This window comes from Aedes albopictus, chromosome 3 (assembly GCF_035046485.1).
Source record: "Aedes albopictus strain Foshan chromosome 3, AalbF5, whole genome shotgun sequence".
Taxonomy (NCBI): domain Eukaryota; kingdom Metazoa; phylum Arthropoda; class Insecta; order Diptera; family Culicidae; genus Aedes; species Aedes albopictus.
This window is the reverse complement of record NC_085138.1, coordinates 201,015,039-201,040,592: the sequence shown is the minus strand read 5'-3', so window position 1 is coordinate 201,040,592 and position 25,554 is coordinate 201,015,039. Positions and strand designations below refer to the sequence as shown.

Here is a 25,554-nt window from a genome sequence, read left to right as displayed (position 1 = left end):
CTAAAACTGAATTGGGTTGTTTAGTGAATAAAATATTGCTATTTTCTATAGCCTAATCGAAAGAGCTCGTTTTTCTGAGTATAACGTGTTTTTTATTGGATTCCAATACCTTTGTTATGATGGTTAAATCAACAAAACAGTTTTAATTTTCGTGGATAGAATGACAGTTCAATCGATAAAGTGACAGTTCGACCCGAACAAAAAAATTTCCCCATACAAACTTTAAATGAATTTTAAAAATAGTTCCCGGACTCCAAAAATTATGAAATTTTGGATTTCGACTAATTTTTGGGCGGAGAATCCGATTATGAAATAATCCTGATACCCCTAAAGAACCCAATTAATAATTAAAAATGCACGGAAAATAATATTTCAGAAAAGTGAACGGTTCAAACGTAAGAAAAACAGTATGATATATTGTTGCATAAAGATAGGATGTAAATGTATAGTAGCTGCAATTTGCAAAGCTTTTCGAACCATTCCATTACAATACACGATATTGTAGCTGATACACTGTATGGTTCAGGAATTGGTAATGGTTTTCACCATACACCCTATGGTTGGTTTTTATCCGGGTGTACACCCCTGCTTTTCTTAACGAGAAATTTGTCTGGCCTGGCCATCTGCCAGCACTGCCTTTGACATTTTCTCATTCATCGTCTTTTCGTTTGATGGCCGCGCGCACCAAAGTATATAAATATGTACCAAGGTAAGAGATTCCCGTAAATGTCAAAAATGAGACTCACCAACACATCTGCGTTAGTTATGAAAAGTTGGTGTTTTTACACTAAAATGTCATTATTTCAGCAAAGTTTTTGAAGTTTTGTTAGTTTGGATGTTTCTAAATGCTGAAAAAATATGTTTAGAATCAATTTAAAAAAAATTGTTACCGATTTTCAAATGGCGATATTTTCTGTTTTATTGCATGGAGGTCACATTTAATCCAGTCAGATGCAATTAAATAATAGCTTCTAAGATGGGAGTGCTTAATTTCTTAAGAAAGTTTGCTAAATAGTGATGTGCCCATACAAATCAGCGCAAACTTCATAACTATTTTTTGCTTTTTTCCTTTTCTCACTAATCCGTGAATATTAGCGGGAATCTCTTACCTTGGTATTTAGATACTTTGCGCGCGCACCGGCACTCTCGTCTCCGCGTTTGTTTACTTCTCGTTTTCAGAACTTCAGTCGAAAATAGTGATTGTTTGAATTTTTCGTGAAAAAATCTACAAAAAGGGAGCGTTTCGTGCATTAAGCGGGCTGAATGCATGATGTGGTCAAACGAAATACACCTCAAGTTGAAAAATGTTGTGGAAATTCGACATCAGGAGCTGCCGGAACGACGCAGCGGCAGCAGCAGCAGCAGTGATAGTTCGCTAGAAGAAGCAGCGGCTGCCCCTCAAGGAAGTAATATTTTGACGATAACTTTTGGGGATCAGTGAATCATAACCGGAGAAAAATTTATTATAGGTATTGGAGGTTTCCTGAAGGATGGATCTCTTGGCTGGATCGCTAGAGGATCAATGTTTTCTGTGTTCAGTACTCAAAGCGGTTCGAAGCTGATGTCCCACAATTTCGAGCAAGATTCCAAGTAAGTATCCTTTTACAAGCTTCTCGTTCCGCGCTAACTAATACTCTTCGTCTTTTCTAAAACCAGAACCAGAAATTGTATAATATGCAGCGCCGAGGAAATGCCACTGGAAGAGACCAACTGCTGCGTGGTGGCGGTGGCAATTCAGCTGGATAACGATACCGGTATCGTGGTGGTTTTGACCGTACAAGGATCGCGACTTTTGGGCCGAATCGATATAAACGAGAAAGTTTCTTGTTTACGGCCGGTAAGCAGGCTCTCATACAATAGGGGTCGGTTGGCCGAGTTTAGCGGATGTCTGGCAGTTGGCACCGCGAGCGGGAAGGTGTTGCTAGTAGACGCTTGTCTAAAATTTGATGAGAATCGTAAGTATCAAAGGGTGATGAAAAAGTTTAATTATTATTTAAATAGGGTAGAAGCATCAGTTTTGGCCGTAGTGCATTTTCAGCCTGTTGCGATCTAAACCAGCAAAACTTTTTTTTTTACTGCTGGATCCTAATTATGATAAAAGCTATGAAAGCTGGAAACTATACACGCAGAAAAATATATGTTAAATTCTAAAATAAACGACTTTGAAACAAAAATAAAATATCATTGATCCACGGCCTAAGTGCAATTTTTATTGAATCAACAACAACGAGTATTAGTTTCAAAGTATTTATTTTGTTGTTTTAAAGTCTAGCTGTCATAAGGCTGAATGTAAATTCAAAGTGAAAAATATTTGATTCAAATATTCAATTTCATTGAAACAAATATATAACTACTTTATTTCAAAAATATTTATTTTTGAATCAAAAAGCACATATTTTTGAATCAAATACAGATTTTTTTGTTTTAAAAATAATATTATTTGATAGTAATATATTTCAAAACGATCATAAAAATATATTTGGAATGGATTACCTGCTTTGATTGATTGCGATCTAACAAATACTGAGAGCATGTGATCAAAATGCTCCCGTTATTTATGAGATCGCATTCAATCAAAGCAGGTAATCCAATAAAAATGGATAAGACTTTTGGGGAACAATATTTACTATATTTACCTAATTGCATAATCTTAATAATAGTTTTTTTTTTAATTTTTCGGTGATAGACCTGCCTTTTGCTGATGTTTGTAGCATGGTGTACAGCTACCTCTTGTTACTTCTGCGACAGCCGGTGGATGGGGAGGCGCCGTAGTTTCAGATTTGGTGGATGGTTTTCTGGATAGCGGAGGAAGATTCTGTCAATTAAAAAGGGTTTCCGTAGTAAACATAATTTTATGAATAGTAGATGCTTACCAGGACTTGTCTCCATTATGACAACATGCACTTTCTTCTTATCCCCTAAAAACCGCTACAAAATGAGTTGCTCCAGTTCCTTGCACTTGAGCAAGGCTAGCTGTGTAGCCGTTATCTAGAAAAAAAAATATATGAATTTTAGACATGAACCATAAGTTTCACTTTACTGTACTTACCAATAATGAAGGCACCCACTGTGGCATTGGAGAAACCAAACGTTTTAAATTGATTTAATGTTTTTAGTATTCAAACATCGACCGCTTCTTCAACAATTTCGTCCGGCGAGTATTTTATTTTTTCACTTTATGACAACATAAACAAAATGGCAAGGGAAAAACTTGTGCAAAATGCTATATTTATTTCAAAGTAGTTATTTTTTTAAATCAAAGGCACAAGGACTTTGTTTCTAATACTTTTATTTTAGAATCAAAGTCACTTAGTATTAGAATCAAATATTAATTTGCTTTGATTTAAAAAACAGTATTGAATTTGAATTAAAGTGGTAATGCATTTGTTTCAAATATGCGACATTTTTCTGCGTGTAGAATTGGATTAAAAAATGGAACAAAATAGTAATTTTCCTTAAAAAATCAGCTCCCATAATGTCTATTTTGGCCAGGGTGCTTCTAATTTGGCCACTCCCATAAGAAATACATGTGATTGGTTATTAATAATATATATACATCAAAGTTGAGAATATGGCCAAAACTGACGCAGTCAGTGCTTCTATTTTGGCCAGTGGCACTTTTAATGCAAAAATCAAGTATTACTATGAATTCTGCATTTTTTCTACATAATATAGATTGAAACATTTACCTCGGACTTGGATCATATCTTCCAGGAAGCTTTGATTTTAGGCACGTTACCGATGTGCTTTGCAGTAATGATTGAAATACATAGCTGAATGTATAATATATGGCAAACAGTTCATCTGATATAATTATACTGATCATGCTAGGGGTAGGCGGGGCATTATGGACACCCGGGGCAGAATGGACACCCTCAATATTTTGAAATATGCGAACTTTTTTGAACTTTTAATGAATGGAGAATATAGTCCATTTGTCTAAAACGTAGTTTCAAGAAATAAACATTCGAAATTAAAATTCTACCTGATTTTACACGAAAAAGTTGCGTCCTCCGTTTTTTGTGCATGGAAATTATAATATTCACAGCATCTGAAATAAGATTTAGTGATTAATTTATTGCAGGTCGATTAAAACCTGATATTTCTAGAACACATGCAAGTAGTTTTGCTGTATCTACATGTTTAACATGTTTATATTTTCTTCTTTATAATATCAAAAATCAAGTTTGGAAATATCTTCTGCTGCTGGGGCAAAATGGACACTCACCTTTTTGAAAGAAGCGGCAAAGGAAAAATATAACCTAAATCACAAACCAACCAAATTCTTCGATTTTAGTATATTTTCGGTTAAATGTTCACTATAGCAGGTATAGGGTGAAACAAATTGGTCAAAAAACGACAGAAGTGGAAAATAGTTGTTCTAGGCACTGCTGTACATGCCGACAAAAACGAAGCTTTATCCAAAACAGCCTGAATTTAAATTAACTGAACAAAAATGAACTACTTCGGCGTATTATTCATCCATAATAGTTGTTTTGTAATGAAATGACTTTATAGGTGTAAATAATGTACGAAATTCGTAAAAGTCTCATGGTGTCCATATTGCCCCATGGGGGTGTCCATTCTGCCCAGTATGCTTGAAGACGGTCATCGAAGACGGCTAATAACAAGACAGACATCTACCCTCTTGCTCCATATACTCTGAGAACTTCAAGCACACTAGCGCCGCGAACGACTCCCGGGAACAACATTACTAATAAGTGTGCGTGAGATGCTACAGCTTCCGTGTACGTATTTGCATGTACACGCACACAATCATGTTTAATGTTCCTGTGAATCGTTGAGGGCGTTTCAACCTTGTCGCCTGCGATAGGGTGGGAGCTGTCTGTCTTGTTATTAGCCGTCTTTGCGGTCATGAAAAACTAACATTTTTCAAAACATTTTTTGAAGTGGATAAATCATTTTTCTTCGTGAGTATTCTTATGCAATAGATGCTAAATAGACTTTAAAAGCATACATGTATCAAAAAACTAAACTTTTTTGACATCTTGCCAGGTAATGTTGGCAAAAACCTTAGGGTGTCCATATTGCCCCGCCTACCCCTACTGCATAGTAAATCGGACCTTTGCCGAAGTCATTTATGTGCCGGGAAAATATAATTCCAAGTTGGTGAGAATCCTACAAACTGAGGGAGGGTAATACGCCCAGTCGATGGGATGGGATGGGAATGTGGGTTAATGTGTGGGAATGCCATCGAAGGTTTGTAATCCAACAAGGCGCGTCCCCAGTAGACCGGCCCACATTTGTATGACGCGTGAAAAAAGTTTTTAAAATTCACGGGGCAACCTCTAGAATCTTGCCTTTGGATGAGAAGAACAATCTGTGAAAGATTCAGCTCAATCGGTTGAAAACTGAGCTGGCGCAAATGAGTTGAAGGTTTGTATGGGATGTTCAGTCCTACTTAATACAGGGTGTTAGGTTCATGAGTGCAAACTTTTTAAAGGGTGATAGAGGACCATAAATGGTGAAAAAATTGTTCTACGCACATGGCCAAATCTCAACCGTTACGTAGTTATTGAACTCCCCATGTTTTTGACTCGTATTGCCTTAACTGGTTATAGCTTTAAAATGGTCAAACTTATCGCAGTTTTTTTACCCTTATTCGAAAGATTATTGAATTTTCTATCAAATGGCATCTTTGAATCGATTGGTTTAGTTAAATAACTAAGTTTTCTAGAGCAAAACAGCTAAAAATAGTGTGTTTTAATTTGTTTATGCCAATTATCTTTACAACGTGCGTAATAAATTAAAATTCTTTCTTTGGAAAAGTTATGGGCCCTGTTGCACTCTACAATTCGTTCTTTGACGCCAAACTTCTATCTCTTACCGTTTTCTTGCAATTTTGATTTAAATGTGCGGCACAGTGCGCAAAAAAGTGCTTACCATGACGATTGCAAATTTATGATCTGAAATGCGACGTTTAAATCAAAATGGCAAGAAAACGGTAAGAGATAGAAGATTAATGTCAACGAACGAATTGTAGAGTGGAACAGGGGCCACAACTTTAACGAAGAAAGAATTTTGAATTACTACGCATTTTTCAAAGATAATTGACAAAAACAAATTAAAACACACTACTTTTGAGCTATTCGCTCTAGAAAACATAGCTATTTAACTAAACCAATCGGTTCAAAGATGTCATTTCATAGGAAATTCAATAATCTTTCGAATAAGGGTAAAAAAACTGCGATAAGTTTGACTATTTTAAAGTTATAGCCAGTTAAGGCAGTAAGAACCATAAACATGGGGAGTTCAATAACTACGTAACGGTTGAGATTTGACCATATGCGTAGAACCATTTTTTTCACCATTTATGGCCCTCTATCACCCTTTAAAAAGTTTGCACTCAGGAACCTAACACCCTGTATATGGGAAATTGGATGACCTCCAGTCTCTGAAGGTCTGCTTCATTGAGCTGAATATTTCACAGATTGTTCTTCTCATCCAAAGGCACGATTCTAGAGGAGCCAGTCTAGTCCCCAGGTTGCGGAAAGGAAGATCTATCGCATTTGTACTGTAATCAGCTAATGTTATAATATTTCCTATGGTGTTGTAGTACGATTGAAGGATCTCATTCTATGGGAATTCGAACATTTTGTTTATTAACTTTAATTTTCTAAGCTTGACAAGCTTTTGCAGACAAACATGAGATGAGAGAATTGCCTTATAGGAAAGTTACATCAGCAGCGCTTTTACACATTCAAACGCTATCCATGGGGTCATGATTGAAACATTTCATTTGACACATTGATATTTTTTAAAGAATTAAACTACAATAAATCATAACTCATGGAGTTCATTCGGATCTTTTTCGAAAAAAGTTCACAAATACATTTATGTTCATAAAACAGCAATGACGATTTCCATAACAAAAGGGACAACTTTGACATGCTGTAACTGTGTTCATCTATGAGCTTTTGAGCAGAAAATTGACAGTGAACTACCAGTATGCTGAATATTGTTATACCGTGATCTGATATCACATCATTTTTTTTCGGTTCCTAATTGCGTCCATGCCCTTGGTTTTGTATGGTGTGAACGGAATTAGTAATCAAAAAAGGTAGTAAGGAATTAAGTGAGGTCACAATAATAAAAATTTGGGGAAAAATATTATTATTGTCTTTATTAACGAGACTTTCAATCAGCCTTTGGCTGGTTCGTCTCGTGATCTAAGCTTGTAATGGAAAAATTGTTTTAGGTACCTGATTTTAAATCGATTTCTCTTTTTCCAGCCATTTTCGGTCGACGTTTGGTGATGAACAAATTGGATAGAAATCAATGCCACATAGAGTTTTCCAGCACAGATGCAGAACAGATTACTGCCAGCCATGCGCTGATCAGAACCAGAGACGTTTATTTCGGTCTGCAGTTGGATTCACTGGAAGAGGAAGCATACAGTCCCGTAACCAGTCTTCTTGACCTTCCCGCACTGATGGCGGTGGCTGTTGGTTATGCGGACGGCCGGATGGTTATATACGACCTGCTGGAACTACGGGTAATCCATGTCGCCCATCCTCCGGTGGAAGATTCTCCGGTGATCAGTATGAACATGATTGAACCCACCAATGATCCGAAGGCTTGCGTCTATATCTGGGCATTCCACGCCGGTGAAGATGGTTCATTTGCCGTCTTGCATACGTTGATGTACGAGGAGAAATTTGTGGAACCACACGGTCACGTCTACGAGGGATTCATCTCGTGCGGTCCACGGTTGACCATACCAAGTAATGACCAGGGAAGTTTCCCTCTCAGTGTGCAATCTATTATGAAAACCGTGAGCCAGGAGGAAGAGGTCCTAACTCTGAGCGTACTGAGTTGGATTGGCTCCGATAAGGCCACCAACATTGTGGTGTTTGATCTGAACCAGTGGTACAAGGCGGAAATGCCACATACGTGCAACTGGCGCCAAGATTTGAATCATACGGTTGTGTTTAGTGTGAAGGATTTTTCTGTTAATGTGTGTTTAGTAGCGGATTCACTTGTCCCGTTTAATTCCATCCAGCGTCCGGAGGAGCATTTCTATCCAAATTCATTGAGTTTTGGTAAGTAAATAGATTATTTCTTCAATATTATATTCTAAACGCGAAATTCGTGCCCTTGCGCAAAAATGGTTTGCCTGCAGAATGAACACTTGGAATTAGGGTGACGAAGGGTATTATCGGCAGGTTTGTTCTCTTCATCACATCATGAGAGGTTTTTGTGAGCCGAATTTCCTGAAATTTGGGGATATAACTCAGCTTGGTTGGGAAGGATTTGAGGCCAACTCTGAGACCTACAAGTTTCAAAAAAACCCCATGACGGAGACAACAGTACTGCCGAAAATACGTAAGTTCCCCTATCAAGGAAGACAAACATTGTCGTCGCGGTTGAAATTCGAAGTATCCCTACACCCGACAATCGACTTTTCTCCAAATATGTACATTCGTGAAACCTAATGTCGGACATAGTACGCTGGACAGCGGACCTGGTCCTCTATCCATCGCACTATGCCCGACATACGTCCAACACACGGTTTATTAGAAAAAAAAAATTCGATTTTCAACTGTACAGTTGAAGAAGAAAAGAGATATTGTTTTGTTTTCTTATAAATTATATCAAATACTGCATCCGCTCGATAACTGACTGCTCTTTAACTGGACTGATTTTTGACTGGATGCTCGATAACTGGACCAAAGCTCGGTTAAAGACAGTTGTCTGACAAAAATAGACGAAAATTTGAGTTTATGTTTGCAAATCGGCTCCGGTGATGGAAGCTCAATCAAGTTATCGAGCGGCGTTCGCTAAAATAACAAATGGTTATGAGAAAAATTGCACACGTAAATGTGTATAAATGCTACTTATGTGGCATAACCATGGTTATTATGCCAAATAAGATTATGCCAAATGACCATTATGTCAAACGACAGTATTTCAAACAGCATTATACTAAACAGGTTAGGCCGAAGCTCAAGCATATTATTAAGAATATTCTTCAAATTTTGTGTTATTTTGTTAGAGAACATCCTGCAATGCTAAAAGCAAACGTCAGCTCATAATTATTTCTATAGGTATAGTTAGATCAATATTTTACTCTTGTTTTTCAGACATGATCACCCTAACAAATGATAATTGTGCCCGATATCACTGGACCGGCTTGCAAAACAAAATAATCGAATACTTCGAAAGAAGTGGTTCGGCGTGCATAATGGACCCCGGCAAAATATACACCGTCATGTTACGGGCAGCCCTAATGCCACAGTTCCCCGACTTCAACTACAGCACGGAGGCACCTTTGGACGTGCAGCGAGAATATCTGCTTTCGGTGGCATTGGAGTACAACTGCTACTCACTGCTGCAGGAATGCGCCCTCAGTTGGGCCGACGGCAGCCATCTGGGACAGACACCAGAGGAAGGCGTAGCGCTCTCTACTCTCACCGATTGGATCTGGAGTCGAGCCAAGGCACTCAAGGAACTCAGCAACAACATGTGTGTCCCGTTGTTCGATCTGTCTGGACGAAGAATCGACTGTGGCACGCAGAAGACACTGCTGCACTGTTCACGCCAGTTGCGACAACTTTCCAAGCTTTACGATGTGATATTCACTCAGTGTAAGCAATACATCCCGGAAAAAGGTAAGACATTCGCTTGAGCTTGATTAAGTAAGTTTTAGCACCCCAAGCATTTTCTTTCGTTACATCCTTATCCTTCACTAAAATCATTCCTAATTTTTAAAAAAATCTATTGTCACGACACCTAATTGGCCTATAAAATTGATCGCCAGTTCCATCCTAGATTCTAAAAACGACATAAGAAAATGCATAGATTCAGTCCCCAAGTAACCGATAAGCAGTTAAAATGCGCTTTTACAGCATATGACATGAAATGAAAATCAGCCGTATATGCGCCTTAAGTGTTGTTTAAATGCAATACTTGTCCCAATATATGACTGATCAAATTGGCCCTCTGAGAGGTTATGTTTTGTAAAATCAGTATTTTAGTGATTGAGTCGTTTCAAATAACCTTATTTTTATAAAAACCGGGCAGTAGAATTTAGAAATGTTAAATTAACCTGATAAGGAATTGATGATTCCCTTTTGAAAATCCTTATTTCACGACATAACCTCTATTTTTAATCGCCAATTCCACACTTCCTCTCCCGCTGCTTTTTTGATATCCCTCCCTTCCTCCTTTTCTTACTCTTCTCTTCAAATGAGATAATTTAGGCAAGTTGAGATGTGCTGTACAGTATTGTTTCGAAGACTACTTCATCAAGAAGACCTGGAACTCTGCTATTTTCCCATACTAACATCAAGCGTCACCGACGGCACCGTCGCCTTCGTATAAAAGTGTGTTGGTGCGAGTATGACGATTTACTCGTCAAACGGAAAATTCTTCATTAGGCCACTGGGTGTTATGTGTGTTGTCCGTTGTCTCGTGTTAGTAATGTTCAGTCTGTGCAGCCTCTGACTAAAGACGGCGTAGTATCTTTTTTAAAAATCGTGCATTTAAAATGCTACGCAACAGCTGCCATATTTAAAAGAGCTGTGCTGTTGCTAATTAAGGACAGTTTAGCAGTCGAACCGCTATGATACAGCAGTAAGCAGGTGGATTGTAGATATAATGATGTATTAACTGCTTTTTGGTTTCGTGGCAATTGTACTGCCCCCACTCGCATAACAGTCCCATTTGCAAAAAGTAGGAATTGAGAAAACAGCATTTGATGTTTGAAAACTTGTTTCCATATAAAACTTTAAAAAATCGCCAAAATTTGAAGAATATTTCGATCATCTCGAAACTTTCACAGATTGCTTTGCACATGAATATATAACTGTAAAAAATATTACAATCACTACAAAGTTGTTCAGTTTTGTGTTACGTGACACAAAAATCCATGATGGGACTGTTATGCGGGTACTTTTGATATGGGTCGCTCATGACTTGGTATTTTTTCACATATTGACATAAAAATTCATAATTTTTATTATTGTTTTTGGAAGTACATCGAAAATGATGACTATTCATAACGTTAACTCAAAAGTGATGAAAAGTCAAATGGGACAGTTATGCGAGTGGGGGCAGTGTAGTCCGTCAACTTTTGTTTCTTCGCAATTCAATGCTTATGGATTGACTTTCACAGTCTAACTTTAGCTGTGATTAGCAGATATCTGCCATAAAACATATCAAACCCAATTTTTGTCGATCTCACTTTATCCCAGAAGTCTCTAATGTGTCAGCTCATTCATATTTAACCCTATCCCGCCCATGACTTCTTTTAGTGTTTAAAAATAGTTTTTATTATTTTTGCTCAAAATGGTAGAACAAAATCTTATTTTCTATGCCAAAATTATCGTTTAAGGCTATTACAACTCAAATATGAGGTGGTGCTTTGGAGCACCACCAGGCATTTGAAGAACTTTTTTTCATGATTTTTCTCGTTAAAAATGGTCAAAGCACAGGATGCTTCATTTGACAATCCAAGAAAATCACTTTCGGAACCAGTTGATGATGATGATGATGATTGTGTACCCACCATCAGCGCAAGGATTACCTATGGCTGCAGAGTCATACCGGAACGGAATGATCTACCTGATGGTTTGTTGTAGCAGGGTAAGCTAAATTCACTGGAGACCTTCGGAAAACAACATGATAATTGTTATCTCGTGACAAAGTCTGGCCACCCCACGAACATTTGCCCGGAAACCAGTTCATTTAACTTCCTTAGGCTACCCCTCCGAAATCCCCATATATGTCATGTTCAAATATAAAAAGTAATAATAAGGAACGAACTCACCGGGTAATCCTGACCAGCTGGTTTTCTATGTTTGGCTTTGGTCTAAGCATGTTAACGGTCCAACCATATTAAATGTGCACTCGTTCACACCACTCGCTGATTCTCCGATCGTCCATCGAAGAATCCGTAAAAAATACATAAGCGAGAATAACCGACGCACTGAAAAACAATCTCTTGGATACTAGCATTTCCGAACTCGGAATAACGACGAACACGAGCACCACGATGCGGGCAATGTGGTCTCTTGCCACCGAGCCATCGTCGATCGTTTACACAAAGTGCGAACAAAAAACACAAAGAAAAATACGAAAACGCGGGAACGACGAAATGCGGCATGTTTCAGCTTCCGCGCCCTGCTTGTCACTGAGAAAATCACTTTCGGAACCAGTTTTATACAAATTCATTACAATTCGAGACAAGTTGTTCTCAAAAACTTTGAACTTTTATGACACCAGAATTCTAGAATGGGATGCAAACAATGATTACATTGGACAATTGCTTATTTTTTTGCACGCCATGTGCCCAGTGGTGCATATATGCACCATTCATATTGTATCAAATTAAGGGTTTAAATACACATTTCAGTTCTTTTCAACGTAAGACTACACAAATAAATAGTAAATCTGTTAGGGAACTATTTTTATTTCAACCCATGAGGATAACTATGCCATTAATTAAGACGTCAAAGTTTGTCATTATTTTTTTGTCGAAAAAATAGCTTTTCGTGAAAACATTTTTTGACAAAAACATTGAATTTGTATGCGCATACTTAGTGTAATGCCTTTAGATAGAGAACAACATGTGAAATCATAATTTACAATTAAAAACATTCAAAAAACTTCATTAGTTTCAGAGATACAAGGGTTGAAAGTTATGGTGCTCTACAGACACCATGGGCGGGAAAGGGTTAATCCGATATCATCCAAGCTGAGGGTGCTCCTCTTGGTCCACCTATCTTAAGGTGAATATATGACGAAGCCACAACTCGAATTTTTAAGAGCACAAATCTAAAGAACCGAATGTCAGTTTGCGCTGAAAAGTTGATCGATTGGTCACCACCAGCGGGTAACCAATCGATCAACTATTCAGTTCAAACCGACATTCGGTTCTTCAGATTTGTGCTCTCGAACAATCGAGGCGTGCTTCGTTATATATTCACCTTAACATCAGACTCAAGCACATTTCTTCTTGCAGTTTTCAAAGCTCTCAAAGCCCAAGGAAACTCAATTCAACTCGCAGCCGACTATCAGGAAGTTGTCCAGTGGCTGCTAAATGTTGGACTTCTGCCTGAGGGAAATATCGATGGTGTAAACCTGTCGGACGAGTTCCTCCTGGTACCGTTTCCGTATCAGGCGATTCGGTCGTACTACGCTTCGCAGAGAACCATGCTTCACGATAAGCAGCAGGCGGATAGCAAAGATCCCACGAGCGTGGAGGACCTCAGCTGCAAATATTTGTTCATCGATAATTTCATTGAGCGAGAATTTCCGAACGAGGCGCTGAGGAAAATGTGGATCGAGAATAATTCAACCGGAGTGTATCCTCCGAATTCGATGCAAAATTTGCTCAGAGCATTACTGGTGCCGAACGTTAGTGCGGAGGTGAAGTATGTTTTACTGTGCTACACCTTTATGGACATGACAGCCGTTTTAGGAGAAGGAAGGTAAAACATTCGTGGACTTGTAAAACATTTTTATGAAATCTTTTTTACACTTCGACTTCTAAGTTAACCTATTTTCTCAATCGTTTGTTTTCGTAGGTACAGTGGGATCGTTCAGAATTTGATTAAATTCCCTGCCGTGTTCAAGTTGAGTTCTGCACTGATAAAACGCACTCAAGCATTTTGGTTTCTGGACCATGGACACATCGACGTAAGTATACTTTTTGAAGTAATTCGCATAATACCTATGTAACTTTTTCTTTGACATTGCTTTTATTCGAAATCGTTTATTCGAATCATGACCACATTCTCAATCTCCTTTTAACATTTGAGCTTATATTCACTGATTCGTCGGCTTTAAATATTCACTTAATATTCGCAATAATATTCAATGCTTAAAACACGCCTGGTTCTATCACTGATTCAAATCAAATGTGATCGAACTACATTTTATTAATACCTCTTGTCAAACAGTTCATCACTGACAGTGTCGGGACACTGTTATAAAAAATCCCATACCGATACCAGATATCGATAGAAAACCATCGGTGTATCGACACTGTTAGCTATTAAATATAATCTGTTGATCCTTCAGGACGGAATCTGCCACTACCAGATGTCTATTACATCGCCGAGTGAACTATCCGCAGCAGTTGCTCCTGAAGGCTCCTCTTCAGTGGGAAGAGTTGATAAATTCTCTGCCCAGTGTCAGTGATCGGACAATGGATACAATTCAATCTCTTTAGGCAGCATCCATTTATTACGTAACGCTAAAATCGACAATTTTAGACCCCCCTCCCGTCTCCGTAACGCTTTTTTGTATGAAAACCTTAAAATTTTTGTATAGGCCGTAACGTAAATGAAAATTTCAGCTGTTGGCTGCTTTGTTGCGGATGAAGATAATAGTTTTGATTACCATCAGGGTACCAGATTCCGCTCATCTAAGGTCAGTTTTGCAGAAAAACATCATCTGTTAAATGACTGGTAAGCCAATTAGTAATGTTTTTGCATTTTAAGTTAGTTTAATCTAAGTACAATCAGATACACAACAAGACTTATGTAGAACTTTTCATAAAAGTATGATTTTATTACAATTTGTGTGAGACCAAAGTGGTCCTAATTCCACTCACGGACAAATGTATGCCATCTTTTAAATAGACTTTTGCGGAAAAGTTAATTATTTTTGCAACTCTTTTGTTTTTATAACTATTTTTCCTGTGCAGCGGGAGTGTATAATAGTGATTGAATACACTGTGTACTAAAATCGACAGTTTTTACAATTTTCACGTATTTTTTAGCGTGAGCGGTTATTGGAACACATGAAATTTCCTACAGCTTTTTTTGGTCCAATAGCCGCTCAAAAAATTCTACTGTTTTGTTATTAAAATGTATGTTATTTGGTAAATATTACATAAAATGGCTTTGCTCTCATTTAATTTATATTGTCCAAGAATATCAACGACGAAAAGGGGGTATTTATGCGTGAAAACTTGATTTTTGCAACAGTGAGCGGCTATTGGGTCATGAGCGGCTACTGGTACACTGACGGTACTTTGTTTTTGAAGCCATATGCAGCATTGTTGCATGTTCTGAAATTGTGGTAGCAGATTCGCAAATTATAGATTATAATAAACATCGTTATCTAATTAATTATACGTCCGATTTCCATGCGGTCTTTGGTATAGTTGAGAGATGAAATTGTGAATAAATCGCGTTCTGGTGGGATTCAAACCCACGACTCCGTATTCGCTAGACCGGCGCTTTAACCAACTTAGCCACAGAACAGGTAACGGTTCTGCGAAATAGAAATAAGATAAACCTAACTGCAACTACTTATTTCAATAGTGAAACTATTGATAAACAAGCAAACCCTATTGATTTGCAACTAAACATTTTTTCGTTGATTTCCCCCGTTGATTTCGAGTTAAGAACCCTAATACCTACTTAGTTAATTGCATATTGCTAATTGCATCCATATTAATTACTCACATTCGTTTCAGGGAGCTATCGAAGAGCTGTTGTCTCCAATGTCTCAAAGCGAGCAATTTCCTCACTGGCAGCGGGAATTTCTTATCTCTGCACTGCTGCGGTACGATGCGCCGCATTTGGCACTTCGTGCTTTGCGGGTTCCCGGTATGCCAATCAATCCATTCCTTGAGCTGAGAACTCTGCTCGAGAACAATCTCATTTCGGAAGCATTTAAGTTGCAGCGTTCGAAGCACGATAAAAAGCTACTGAAGTGCTTTTTCGAAGGTACTCTGCGATCGTCAAAATACGAGGTACTACTCGATCTGGCCATGTCCGAGGAGGAGACTCGTATATTGAGGGAGTACTTGACTTCCACTCATCAACCGATGGCCGACAATGTGCATTTTATTCACCTGTTGCAAAAGTTGGACTTTGTTGAAGCTGTACACATGGTCGATAGGTTAGGCAGAAAACGCACTACGGAGTACAATCTGGAAGCGCCGAAGGAAGCATTAACCCTGTACCACGCTGCCCTAGAACCAACGACTCAACACTTGTCCTACTTGGCGTATGCGGAGCAGAAAGATCTGCGACCAACGAAGGCACCATTTGCTGAACCGCTCAGTTCTCGCTTAATACAAAGTCGAGCTGATTTTAGGAATCGGATCTACCACAAATCAATCCTAGCAATCAAGGAAGCAGCAGCTCCTCTGGACCATCCGCAACCGTTTCTGGAAAAACCCGGTTTGGGCATGTTTCAGTTTCATGCCCAAACTAAAAGTAGCAAAGTGTGTTACCCGATTAAGCTCGTTTCGAAAGTTTCCAAACGAAAACTGGACGAGGACAATATGCACGAAGCGAAAGAAAAAGTGGTTCCAGCAGTTTTCCTTGATTACGAGAAACCCTCAAAACGCAGAAAAGTTGAAACGGAGAATCCGTACAACATGTCTTTTGTAGCACCTAAGAGTGTTCTCACGGAGTTCCGGCCCATGAAGCCGTGGTTCAAATTTAGCAGTCACAATTCGGAAAGATCATCAAGCAAATCGTTTAGCCGTTCGCCTTCAGCACAACTAACGACTCCCGTTGTTAAGAAGATGTCTTCCTACAATCCGCCCTCGCCGGAAAGTGTAAGTTCCTACACACCGCACGGAATTCTTAAATCCACCGCATCGGTTCAGAGTTTCTTCAATCGAAAAAGTGTCTCCCCTACACCTACCGGAACACCACCGACAATCCACCGCATCAGCGACGCCGAAGAGAAGATCCTAAGGTTTGACCTCCCGGAGTCACCACAGGTGGAAAACCTCGAACCAAGTTTTGCCGCATCCTCGCAACTTCTAAACGAGTCTATGGTATCGAATGACGAATTCTTTTCACCGGAAGTTTCGGTAGCTACTTTAGATGACGAAACCTGTATGGATATTAAGAACAGCTTATCCGCCGGACCGAAACGACGTCGCTCGATTCACAGTCGATCGCGGTCCATAACTCCCGTCGAGAATAACATTGCCATCATCATCGAAGACCCCGACGATGACTCTTCCAGCAAACAGCCCGACAGCCAGGACATGGACGAATCCATGGAGTCGGCAGAGATGGGTCCGGATGATCCGGAAACTCCACCGTTACCAACAGTGATGCTGCACCATGGGTCTCATGCCGGTAAATCCTTGGAACGTATGGTGCTGGAGGCGAATGCTCGTAGAGCTCTTGTGGCTGAAATGGCGGTTGGAGAAATTATGGAAGACACTGAATCGGAACTGGAGATTCAGGTGGAGGAAAAATTGGAGGTTCGGGTAGAAGTGTCTTTACCGGAATCGGAAGGAGAATCAGTTGAGGAGCCTCGTGATGAACCGGTGCTGGCGGAATCTGTCAGCGGGGAGCAATTCGTTGAAAAGTGTGCTTCGGAAGCAGCACAGGATGTACCATCTGAAGAAGCTTCAGCACCAGAGAGGGTTCCAGAGCCCGGTAGTGAGCAAGCGGTAGTTGTTTTGGATGAGGATGAGGAGGAAGACGACGTGCAGGAGGTGCTCCCCGAACAGGATGTTTCGGATGATTACAATGATGAGTGAGTATGAACCTTTCCCTGTTTTTTGCATGGGTCGGGCTTTTGCTTAATTTTCAACATTTTCAAATGATTTTTATACACTGATACTATGGGCCGTTTCTATCTGTGAACTAATTTTCAAGTAAATTAGTTCACAATTGACTGAACTATAGCAAAAAACCGACCAATTGAAAAAAAAATAATTAGGTGTAAAATTTATTTTAGATCGCCACCTAGTTTCAATCTTCAGATCACTAATAAGGCTGACACAAATTTGATTTTGACTTTTTGTCTCCTCCCCCCTTCAATTTGTTTTGTCTAGATTTTGCATTTTGAGAGGGCAGATAAAAAATATTTATCAAAATATCGGGCTTTGGTAAAAAAATCCTTAACAAACCCGATGAGTTTTCAATATTTTCCAGATTACATCCTTTATTATTTTTATTCCCCCTCGACCAGCCAAAAAGTGGTGGGACAAGAAATGAAATAAATACATATTTGTAACGGCCTAATTGTTATATCGTCCAGTGTTTATACCCTCCCTCCATCACAGCTTAAATTTATCAAATAAATGACAACATTCTTAACTTTGCAGATCGCATGGAGAGGAAGAGGAACTAGATCTCGTCGTGGAGGAAGCGTCAGCTGAAGAAGACATTGAGATGGAATCCGACGTAGAGGAAATCCACGAAGATGACGTCGACAACAGTGAGGCATCAGAGGACAGCTCAGCTGTTGAAGAAGTTATCAACATTTCAAGTGGTTCGGAAAGTGCGGGAAACATTAGCAGCGGAAGTGAGAGTGACGATGAATCATCATCGTCATCGACGTCGGATGATAAGGGCGATGATGAGGAAAAACAGGCTGTTGGAGGTGAGCGTACTGTTGGAGCAACTGAACCGGCTGGTCCTAGTACTGAGGAACCGGCTGAAAATAGACAGTTGTCCGACTTTTATTCAGACATCGTTCCGGAGTTTTTGATGGACCAAGGAAACGTTGAAGACAAGGCGAAGAATGAAGAATCTAGCGATGTACAAGTTTCGACCACCACCTCATCGACTTCACATACTGATAGCGAATCCAGGGTACGTGAGCAACAATCACAAGGAGAAGTTTCTGTGGCGAACAGTGAGGATGACGACGGAAGTAACAGCAACAAAGGCCATCAAGCGGAGGATTTGTCAGTTCAGCAAGAAGCTGTAGAGCAAGCCGAAGTTCGCGAACAAACTCCGGAGCCATCAACAAGTAGAGCACGAGACTTGTCCGTTCCTGCTGGCAATGAACGGCAAGATCAACCGGCGGTTGTTTCTGACAACAAAATAGTCTCTCCTAGCAGGGAAGAATCGTTTAAGCACGCAAACGAAGATAAGTTCCTTGGACCGCCGAAAAATGCCCATGAGGTCGAAGTTCCTGCTATGAATCTCTCCGTAAAGCCGGATGTTGCCCACGAAGCTAACAGGAAGAACAGTAAAAGTGACGAAAGTGATGACTCGGCTGCCTTGAATTTATCCACCGGGCAGTCCGTTGAACGTCTACAGCCTGATGAGGAGGTATCTGAATCGGATACAGCAGATGTCGATGAATCGATATCTGTAGAGGAACGAACGAATAGTTCACCGCAGCAACGTGCAGAAAATGCAGATGTTGAAGATCCACTGGAGGGCCCCAGCTCCAGGATAATAGCGCCAAAGTCTTCGACAGGGCTGGGTGAGCAAGAACAACCTTTGGAAGCACCCAATGCAGAAGCAACGCATGATGTACAAAACGTAGAGTCGAAAGAAGATAGTGAAGCAATCCAAGATACCGTTCCTAAGGAAACGGCAACATCTCCGAGCAAGGAAGTGAGCACTCCAGCCAAAAGGGCCAGAAAAGCGTCCACAGGGAGCGTAGATGTGTCAACTCCTCGGAGTACAATCAAGACGCGACGAATGTCTGCCGCAGAACACCTGGAAGATACGCCGACGAAGCGTACTACTAGGGCATCATCACTCGCTCCCGAAGGAAAATCTCCCGAAACTCCTTTGAGCAAATCTAGGAAACATTCTTCGATGACAAACGTTGCTACTCCGGAGTTGACGACGCTCACGCCCAGGCGGTCTACAAGGGCGTCGTCTCTAGCCAGGGAGCTACTAACCAGCACCCCGGCTCGCCGAACTCGTCGCACAACGGAAACGTCAACGGAGTCCAAGCACTTATCGCCCGAAGAAGCGAACGACAGTATCGTTGACGATAGCAAGTCGGAAGTTTCAAACGTTAGCACCGGTAGTCGCAGGAATACTCGACGTTCGACAGCGGCACGCAAACTTCCCCTTCAACCTACAATATCCGAAGAATCGACGGACATGCCATCTCCGAAAGCTTCGAAATCTTCCTCCGGAAAGGTCGAGGAAGAATCGTTTGCAGAGTATTCGACGAATCGTCGACTCACGCGCCACCAGTCGGCCATCATCGAAAAATCTCTAGACATGGTTCGTAAACTGAACGCCTCATCAGAAGACGCGACTCATTCCGTGTCGTACGATGAAGCAGACAGTGAGCCGGAATCCGTCGTGTCCAACGCTAGTACGGTATCGAAAAGGTCCACGCGTTCCAAAGCCAGTCAACAGTCGAAGGGTGGAAAGTCAACGGCTAGTGGGCGAGGCAAGGCAAAACCAACAACCAGTGCCAGTGGACGTTCCACGAGATCTTCGGCGGCCTCGAAGCGGGACAATAGCGATGCGGACAGCGTTGATACCGATATCGCGGAAAGTCCAGCCAAGAAATCCAAACTGGAAACGATTGCTGAGGAGGACGGTAAGTTGCTGGATCTGTTTTAAGAATATTGAGCTGGGGTTATCAGTGCATACTGTATTTTCAGATGAACCCGCCATGAAAGGCCGACGACGGGGAAAACCTAAAAAGGTTTAAGAGGAGTAGCGGTAATAGGCCGATTGACTGCTGTCAGTGGTATGTCAACATACTATCCGATGCATAGTTCCGTACATAATTAGATGGTTTGTTAAAATTAATACGTTATTTTTGTGGTATTCATTGTGTATCTGTCCTAGATTATATGCGTTTCAATATACATAATACTAAATAAATGCGATGTTTTTTTTTTTTGAAGAAATTCCATATTGAAAAGTCTTGCTCTACACCTGGAGTAAATTTCGTAAGGAGGGAAGCTTGATAAGTTCACAATTTAATAGACAAATACGTGCCACTCGAACATGAGTACAATCGCTGCCCAAGCCACGAAGTCAAGATACTCATAGGAGACCTAAACGTTCAGGTAGACCAGCAATAGAAATTCAGACCGACGATAGGAAAGTTCAGTGCTCATTAGCTGACAAATGAAAACGGCCTACGCCTCACTGATTACGCCATCTCCAAGAGTATTACTATTTGTAGCACTTTCTTCCAGCACAGCCTCCCTTATCATTACATGTGGAGATCACCATTAGCAGACGGAATCTCAAATCGACAACATCCTGATTGATGGATAGCACTTCTCCGGCATTATCGATGTCAGGACTTATCGTGCAATAAACTGGTAATTATTAAACGGCGTCTAAAACTCTCGACCATCAACAATTCACGGTATCGGAAACAATCTCGAGCTGCTGAAACACGGTGGTCGCCTTAACATACGCCAAGAACCTCGAGTCTACGTCGAATCTACGTCCTCTCAGGCCTATATTGTTAGTTGAAGAAATACGTTTGGTTAACGTTTAGGCACCAAAACTACCGTCAGTGTACCAGATTCCGCTCATCTAAGGCCAGAGTCGCAGAAAAAACATCAATTATTTAATGACTGTTAAGCCAATTCGTAATATTTTTTGCATTCTATGTTAGTTCAATCTGATTGTACTTAGATACAAATTAAGACTAATGTAGAATTATTCATAAAAATATGATTTTATTACATTTGGTGTAAGACCAAAGTGGTCCTAATTTCGCTTACGAACTAATTTATGTCATCTTTTAAGTAGACTTTTCCGGCATTATTTTTGTAACTCTATGTTTTTGTAATTAGTTTTCCCTGTTCAGTGCTAGTATATAATAGACCACCTTACGGCAAAACTCTATCTCTTTCGTTCTTTCAGAGAGTTCGAAAACAACAGGACCAGTACCTGTCAAATTTGACGGGTGTTGGTCCTGTCTTTTTTCTAATTTCCAGTAGGAGAGAAAGAGATCGATTTCTTGATGACGTCACCGTGCAATGGAGTATAGTGATTGAATACACTGTTTACAAAAATTGGCAGATTTAACGGTTTTCACATATTTTTTAGCGTGAGCGGTTATTGGGGGCTGTCCATTAATTACGTATGGGAATTTTCGCGATTTTCCAACACCCCGTCCCCCCCTTGATAGATTTTTTGTATGAGAACCCAAACTTTTTTGTATGGCGCGTAAGATTTCTCAAACCCCCCCTCCCCTCATAAACCCTTACGTAATTAAAGGACAGCCCCTTGGAATACACGAAATTAACTACAGCTTTTTTGGGTCCAATAGCCGCCCAAAAAATTTCATTGTTTTGATTTTAAAAATTATATTGTACAGTAAACATTGCATGCAATGGTTTTGCTCTCATTTAATTTATATTGTCCAATAATATCCGCATTAAAAAGAGTGTATTTATGTGTGTAAACTTGATTTTTTCAACAGTGAGCGGCTATTGGGTCATTTTATTTATTTATTATTAACATCATTACAGACATCTTATGCCCCAATGATGGCCTCTTATAACTAATAGGGAATCGCGCCACTTGGGCGGTGGCTTCTATATTCGTCTGTTTTCCACTATAACTCAGTCAAATTTGAACCAATTGACACAACTTTTAGAATGTGGTGAGATAGGTATAGTATCTACCCGTGTACAACATTTCAAGTCAATTGGTTCTAAATTGACTGAGTTATAGTGGAAAACAGACGAATATAGAAGCCACCGCCCAAGTGGCGCGATACCCTACATAACTATAAAAACTAAAAACAAAACTGCATTTGAAATACAGGACAAAACAGGAACAAAAATGCGAAAAAGTCAAATACCGTAACAAAAAACATATAAAATCACAGTTCGTTATTGTTCGTAAAATATCTGCGGAATATTTGGCGCATCGTTTGGCGGGACAAGTGGAAGTCGAAAAGGTGGCCAACTCTATTGAACGCACGTTCCAATCCAATCAGCGACGTGTGTTGACCGTAATTGGTTCGTCGGAAAGGCAATCTAAGCATCGCGTTGCTTCGAAGGGCTCTAGGACGAACGTTCAAGTCAACCGCTTCCAGAATGGCAGGGCAATCGACTCTTCCATGCAAAGTGTCGGTAATAAGCATAGCCTTTGCCATATCCCTGCGCGATTGGAGAGTTTCGAGTCGAATCAACTGACATCGATTGCTGTAGCTTGGTAACCGGAGCGGATCACGCCATGGAAGCAGACGGAGCGCATATAATCAGCAAACTTTCAATGTGCTTTTTCAGAAAATCAGAAGGAATTCTATCCGGCCTGGGTTTCGTGGATGTCTTTAACCGCGCAGCCGCATCGCAAATCATTGTCGCATCGACAACAAAGTTGGCCCAAGTGTCCTCACCAAAGTAACATTATTTGCTGCCTCAGCAACACATGCTGCCGGAAGAGTTTCATTGCAGAAAATGCTGGAGAATTTTTCTGCAAAAAGCTGGCAAATAGTGTCTGGTGTGGATGCCACCTTTTCCACCCAAAGTCATCGTCGTAGGAAGACCAGATTCTTTCCTCTTCTCATTCACGAACCTCAAAAACTCCTGCGGTTTGGAGTTCAGATTTTGCTGAATTTTGCGCTGATATCGATTGAAACACAGACGACTAGCGATCTTGTACGCCGAGTTCAATCTGGTATAGTGCTCGCGGAGAGAGAAGGTCCGGTATTTCGAATAACGCTTAAGTGCTGCTCGTTTCGTTGTCTTCATCCTGCGCAGATCTCGAGTTATCCATGGATGGCTATTGTTGGCGCGAATCTTTTTAGGCACATGCCTATCGACGATATGTCCCAGAATGTGCGAGAGAGTCCGCGCTGCAATGTCCACGTCACGTTCATCGAGAACATCATTCCAGTCAATAGCTGCCAGGTATTCCGGTAATGCTCTGATGGTCGGCTTTACGAAAATCGTAAAAAACCGAACTGATCCATTGCGCCAAGCTAATCTGGTGATCATGGAGTGTGATATTGTGATAACTTACGCTTTGTGGTGATTGACATCCTTGACCAAAGGTGACGGAGCCTGAGCATGAGCATGAGCATAGATGACCGTACTATTCGTAGTTGCTACTCCGTGATTGACCAGAACAATCGAAGTTGCACAAGGAACCATCAGACGGAGCTTGGGAGTAGCTTACCGTCCTCAATGTGCATCTTCGAGAATTCCAAACTTTATTAGGTCAATAACGGCGCCGGCCACGTCCTTACGGTCATCGAGGAAGGAAAGGAATGTTATTATGACGTGCGTTGCTTACTAAAGACCGAGATCACCTCTGCGTCTCCACGTCTGTCATGGGAAGGACTTTTTGTTAGTGGGGAGGGGAAAGGGCGCATGATATGAGTTCACTTTGGTAAGTGGAGTGATTCATGCAACCCTAATAATATCAAACCACTTATTTTCATTTGGACTAAAACAAAACACATGCCGACATCGCAGATGACGAACCATTCAGATAGTTTTCGAAGTGCGAAAATTAACGAAAGAGAAAATAAAGTGATTTGAACCAACGTGGCTTTGGAACTTGGGCCGACACTTGACGTGACGAACATTTCAATGTCTGTTGACTAAAATCGCAAAAAATGTTGTTTGTTGCATTTATCGTATCATAAATCGCCCCGTACGAAGATGAGCAGTCAAATAGACGACGACGACGACCGAATGAAAACGCGGCCTGTACACTTTGCCTCCAAAAACTCACTCTCGCAAAAGTCTAGCAAAGCGAGCGCGCGAAACTTTGCTGCTGCCGAACTACCGCACACTACCTACTGACTGCTTGGCGTCCCGTCGTCGGAGCCCCGCAGAGGGAAGAGGAAAAAAAATCGCAAAAATCTAGCAAAGCGAGCGCGCGAAACTTTGCTGCTGCCGAACTACCGCACACTACTCTTGACCAAAGGTGACGGAGCCTCGATAATAACTAGAGCTTCGTGTTGAGCGCTAACGAAACACAAATCCAAACAGCGATTGTTTTCATTAGTGATTTGATTAATCTGTCTTAGCGTAGCGGTCCTGTAACGATCGAGGAGTTTGGAAGCACCGTTGTGTATAGAGGAGTGTTCGACGTCGGGATAAAGAAACCCATTGCAAGACGACCGTCATGAAATTCCAGGTAGGTTGAAGTCCCCAATGACGATGATTTCATCCGTAGCTGAGGCAGTTTCGACAACTGACATAATAGACAGGGTATGCGTATCGATCAATGATTCATCACGTATACGATCTGGCGGGAAGTAGATTCCGCAAAGGAAGATAGAGCACTTCCCCATAGGTCGTTTTGGATATTGGTGACCCTGCGTGTCTTCTTCACAGCTATGAGGACACCACCACTTGTTAGTTTGCGGCTGTTTCTGGGGCTCCGGTCGCAGCGAAATACTTCGTAATCGGGACCGAAAACAGAACTGGATGTGGTTCGAGGATCAAGCCATGGTTCGGTTAGTACTACAACATCGTAGCAGCCGTCGGATGTTGCTAGGTAGTATTTGGTAACGTCGCAGTTCATTTCTCCAGCGTTCTGATAATAAATCAGCAAGGTATCATTAAACACCGGATCGGTAACCGTGGTATTCGATGGCGTGTTTGAAATTCTGGAATATGGGACAACGGACACAGAGAGACAGTTGCTGGGATTACAAGTGTACTCGCCTGTAAACGGAGCTTGGAAGACCCCCTCTTCACACTCGTACACAGGACCGGGATGGCTGCGGGTCGCTGGCAGGAAGGGCTCGACTGTGACGAGGGGATTAGGGGCTCCCATAAGGCTTGCAGGCGTGCATCCCGGGGTTGAAACCACTGCAGAAGATGGCTGGCTTGATGATGGTGGTATGATGCGGTCGTTTGAAATGATCTCGGGACACGCTGATGTGCTGGGTCCAAAA

General features: G+C 40.9%; 1 protein-coding gene across 1 annotated transcript; it reads left to right on the top strand.

Moving 5' to 3' along the window:
- Positions 1-1,135: 1,135 nt before the first annotated feature.
- On the top strand, positions 1,136-20,549 carry LOC109406316 (protein ELYS homolog). The gene is made up of 10 exons (XM_029863178.2): positions 1,136-1,406; positions 1,470-1,590; positions 1,657-1,955; positions 7,254-8,063; positions 9,105-9,632; positions 12,986-13,454; positions 13,551-13,662; positions 15,452-17,487; positions 18,062-20,259; positions 20,324-20,549. Exons 1-10 carry the CDS (start codon positions 1,268-1,270, stop codon positions 20,371-20,373), a joined length of 6,762 nt encoding a protein of 2,253 aa, XP_029719038.2. The 5' UTR covers positions 1,136-1,267; the 3' UTR covers positions 20,374-20,549.
- Positions 20,550-25,554: the final 5,005 nt, after the last annotated feature.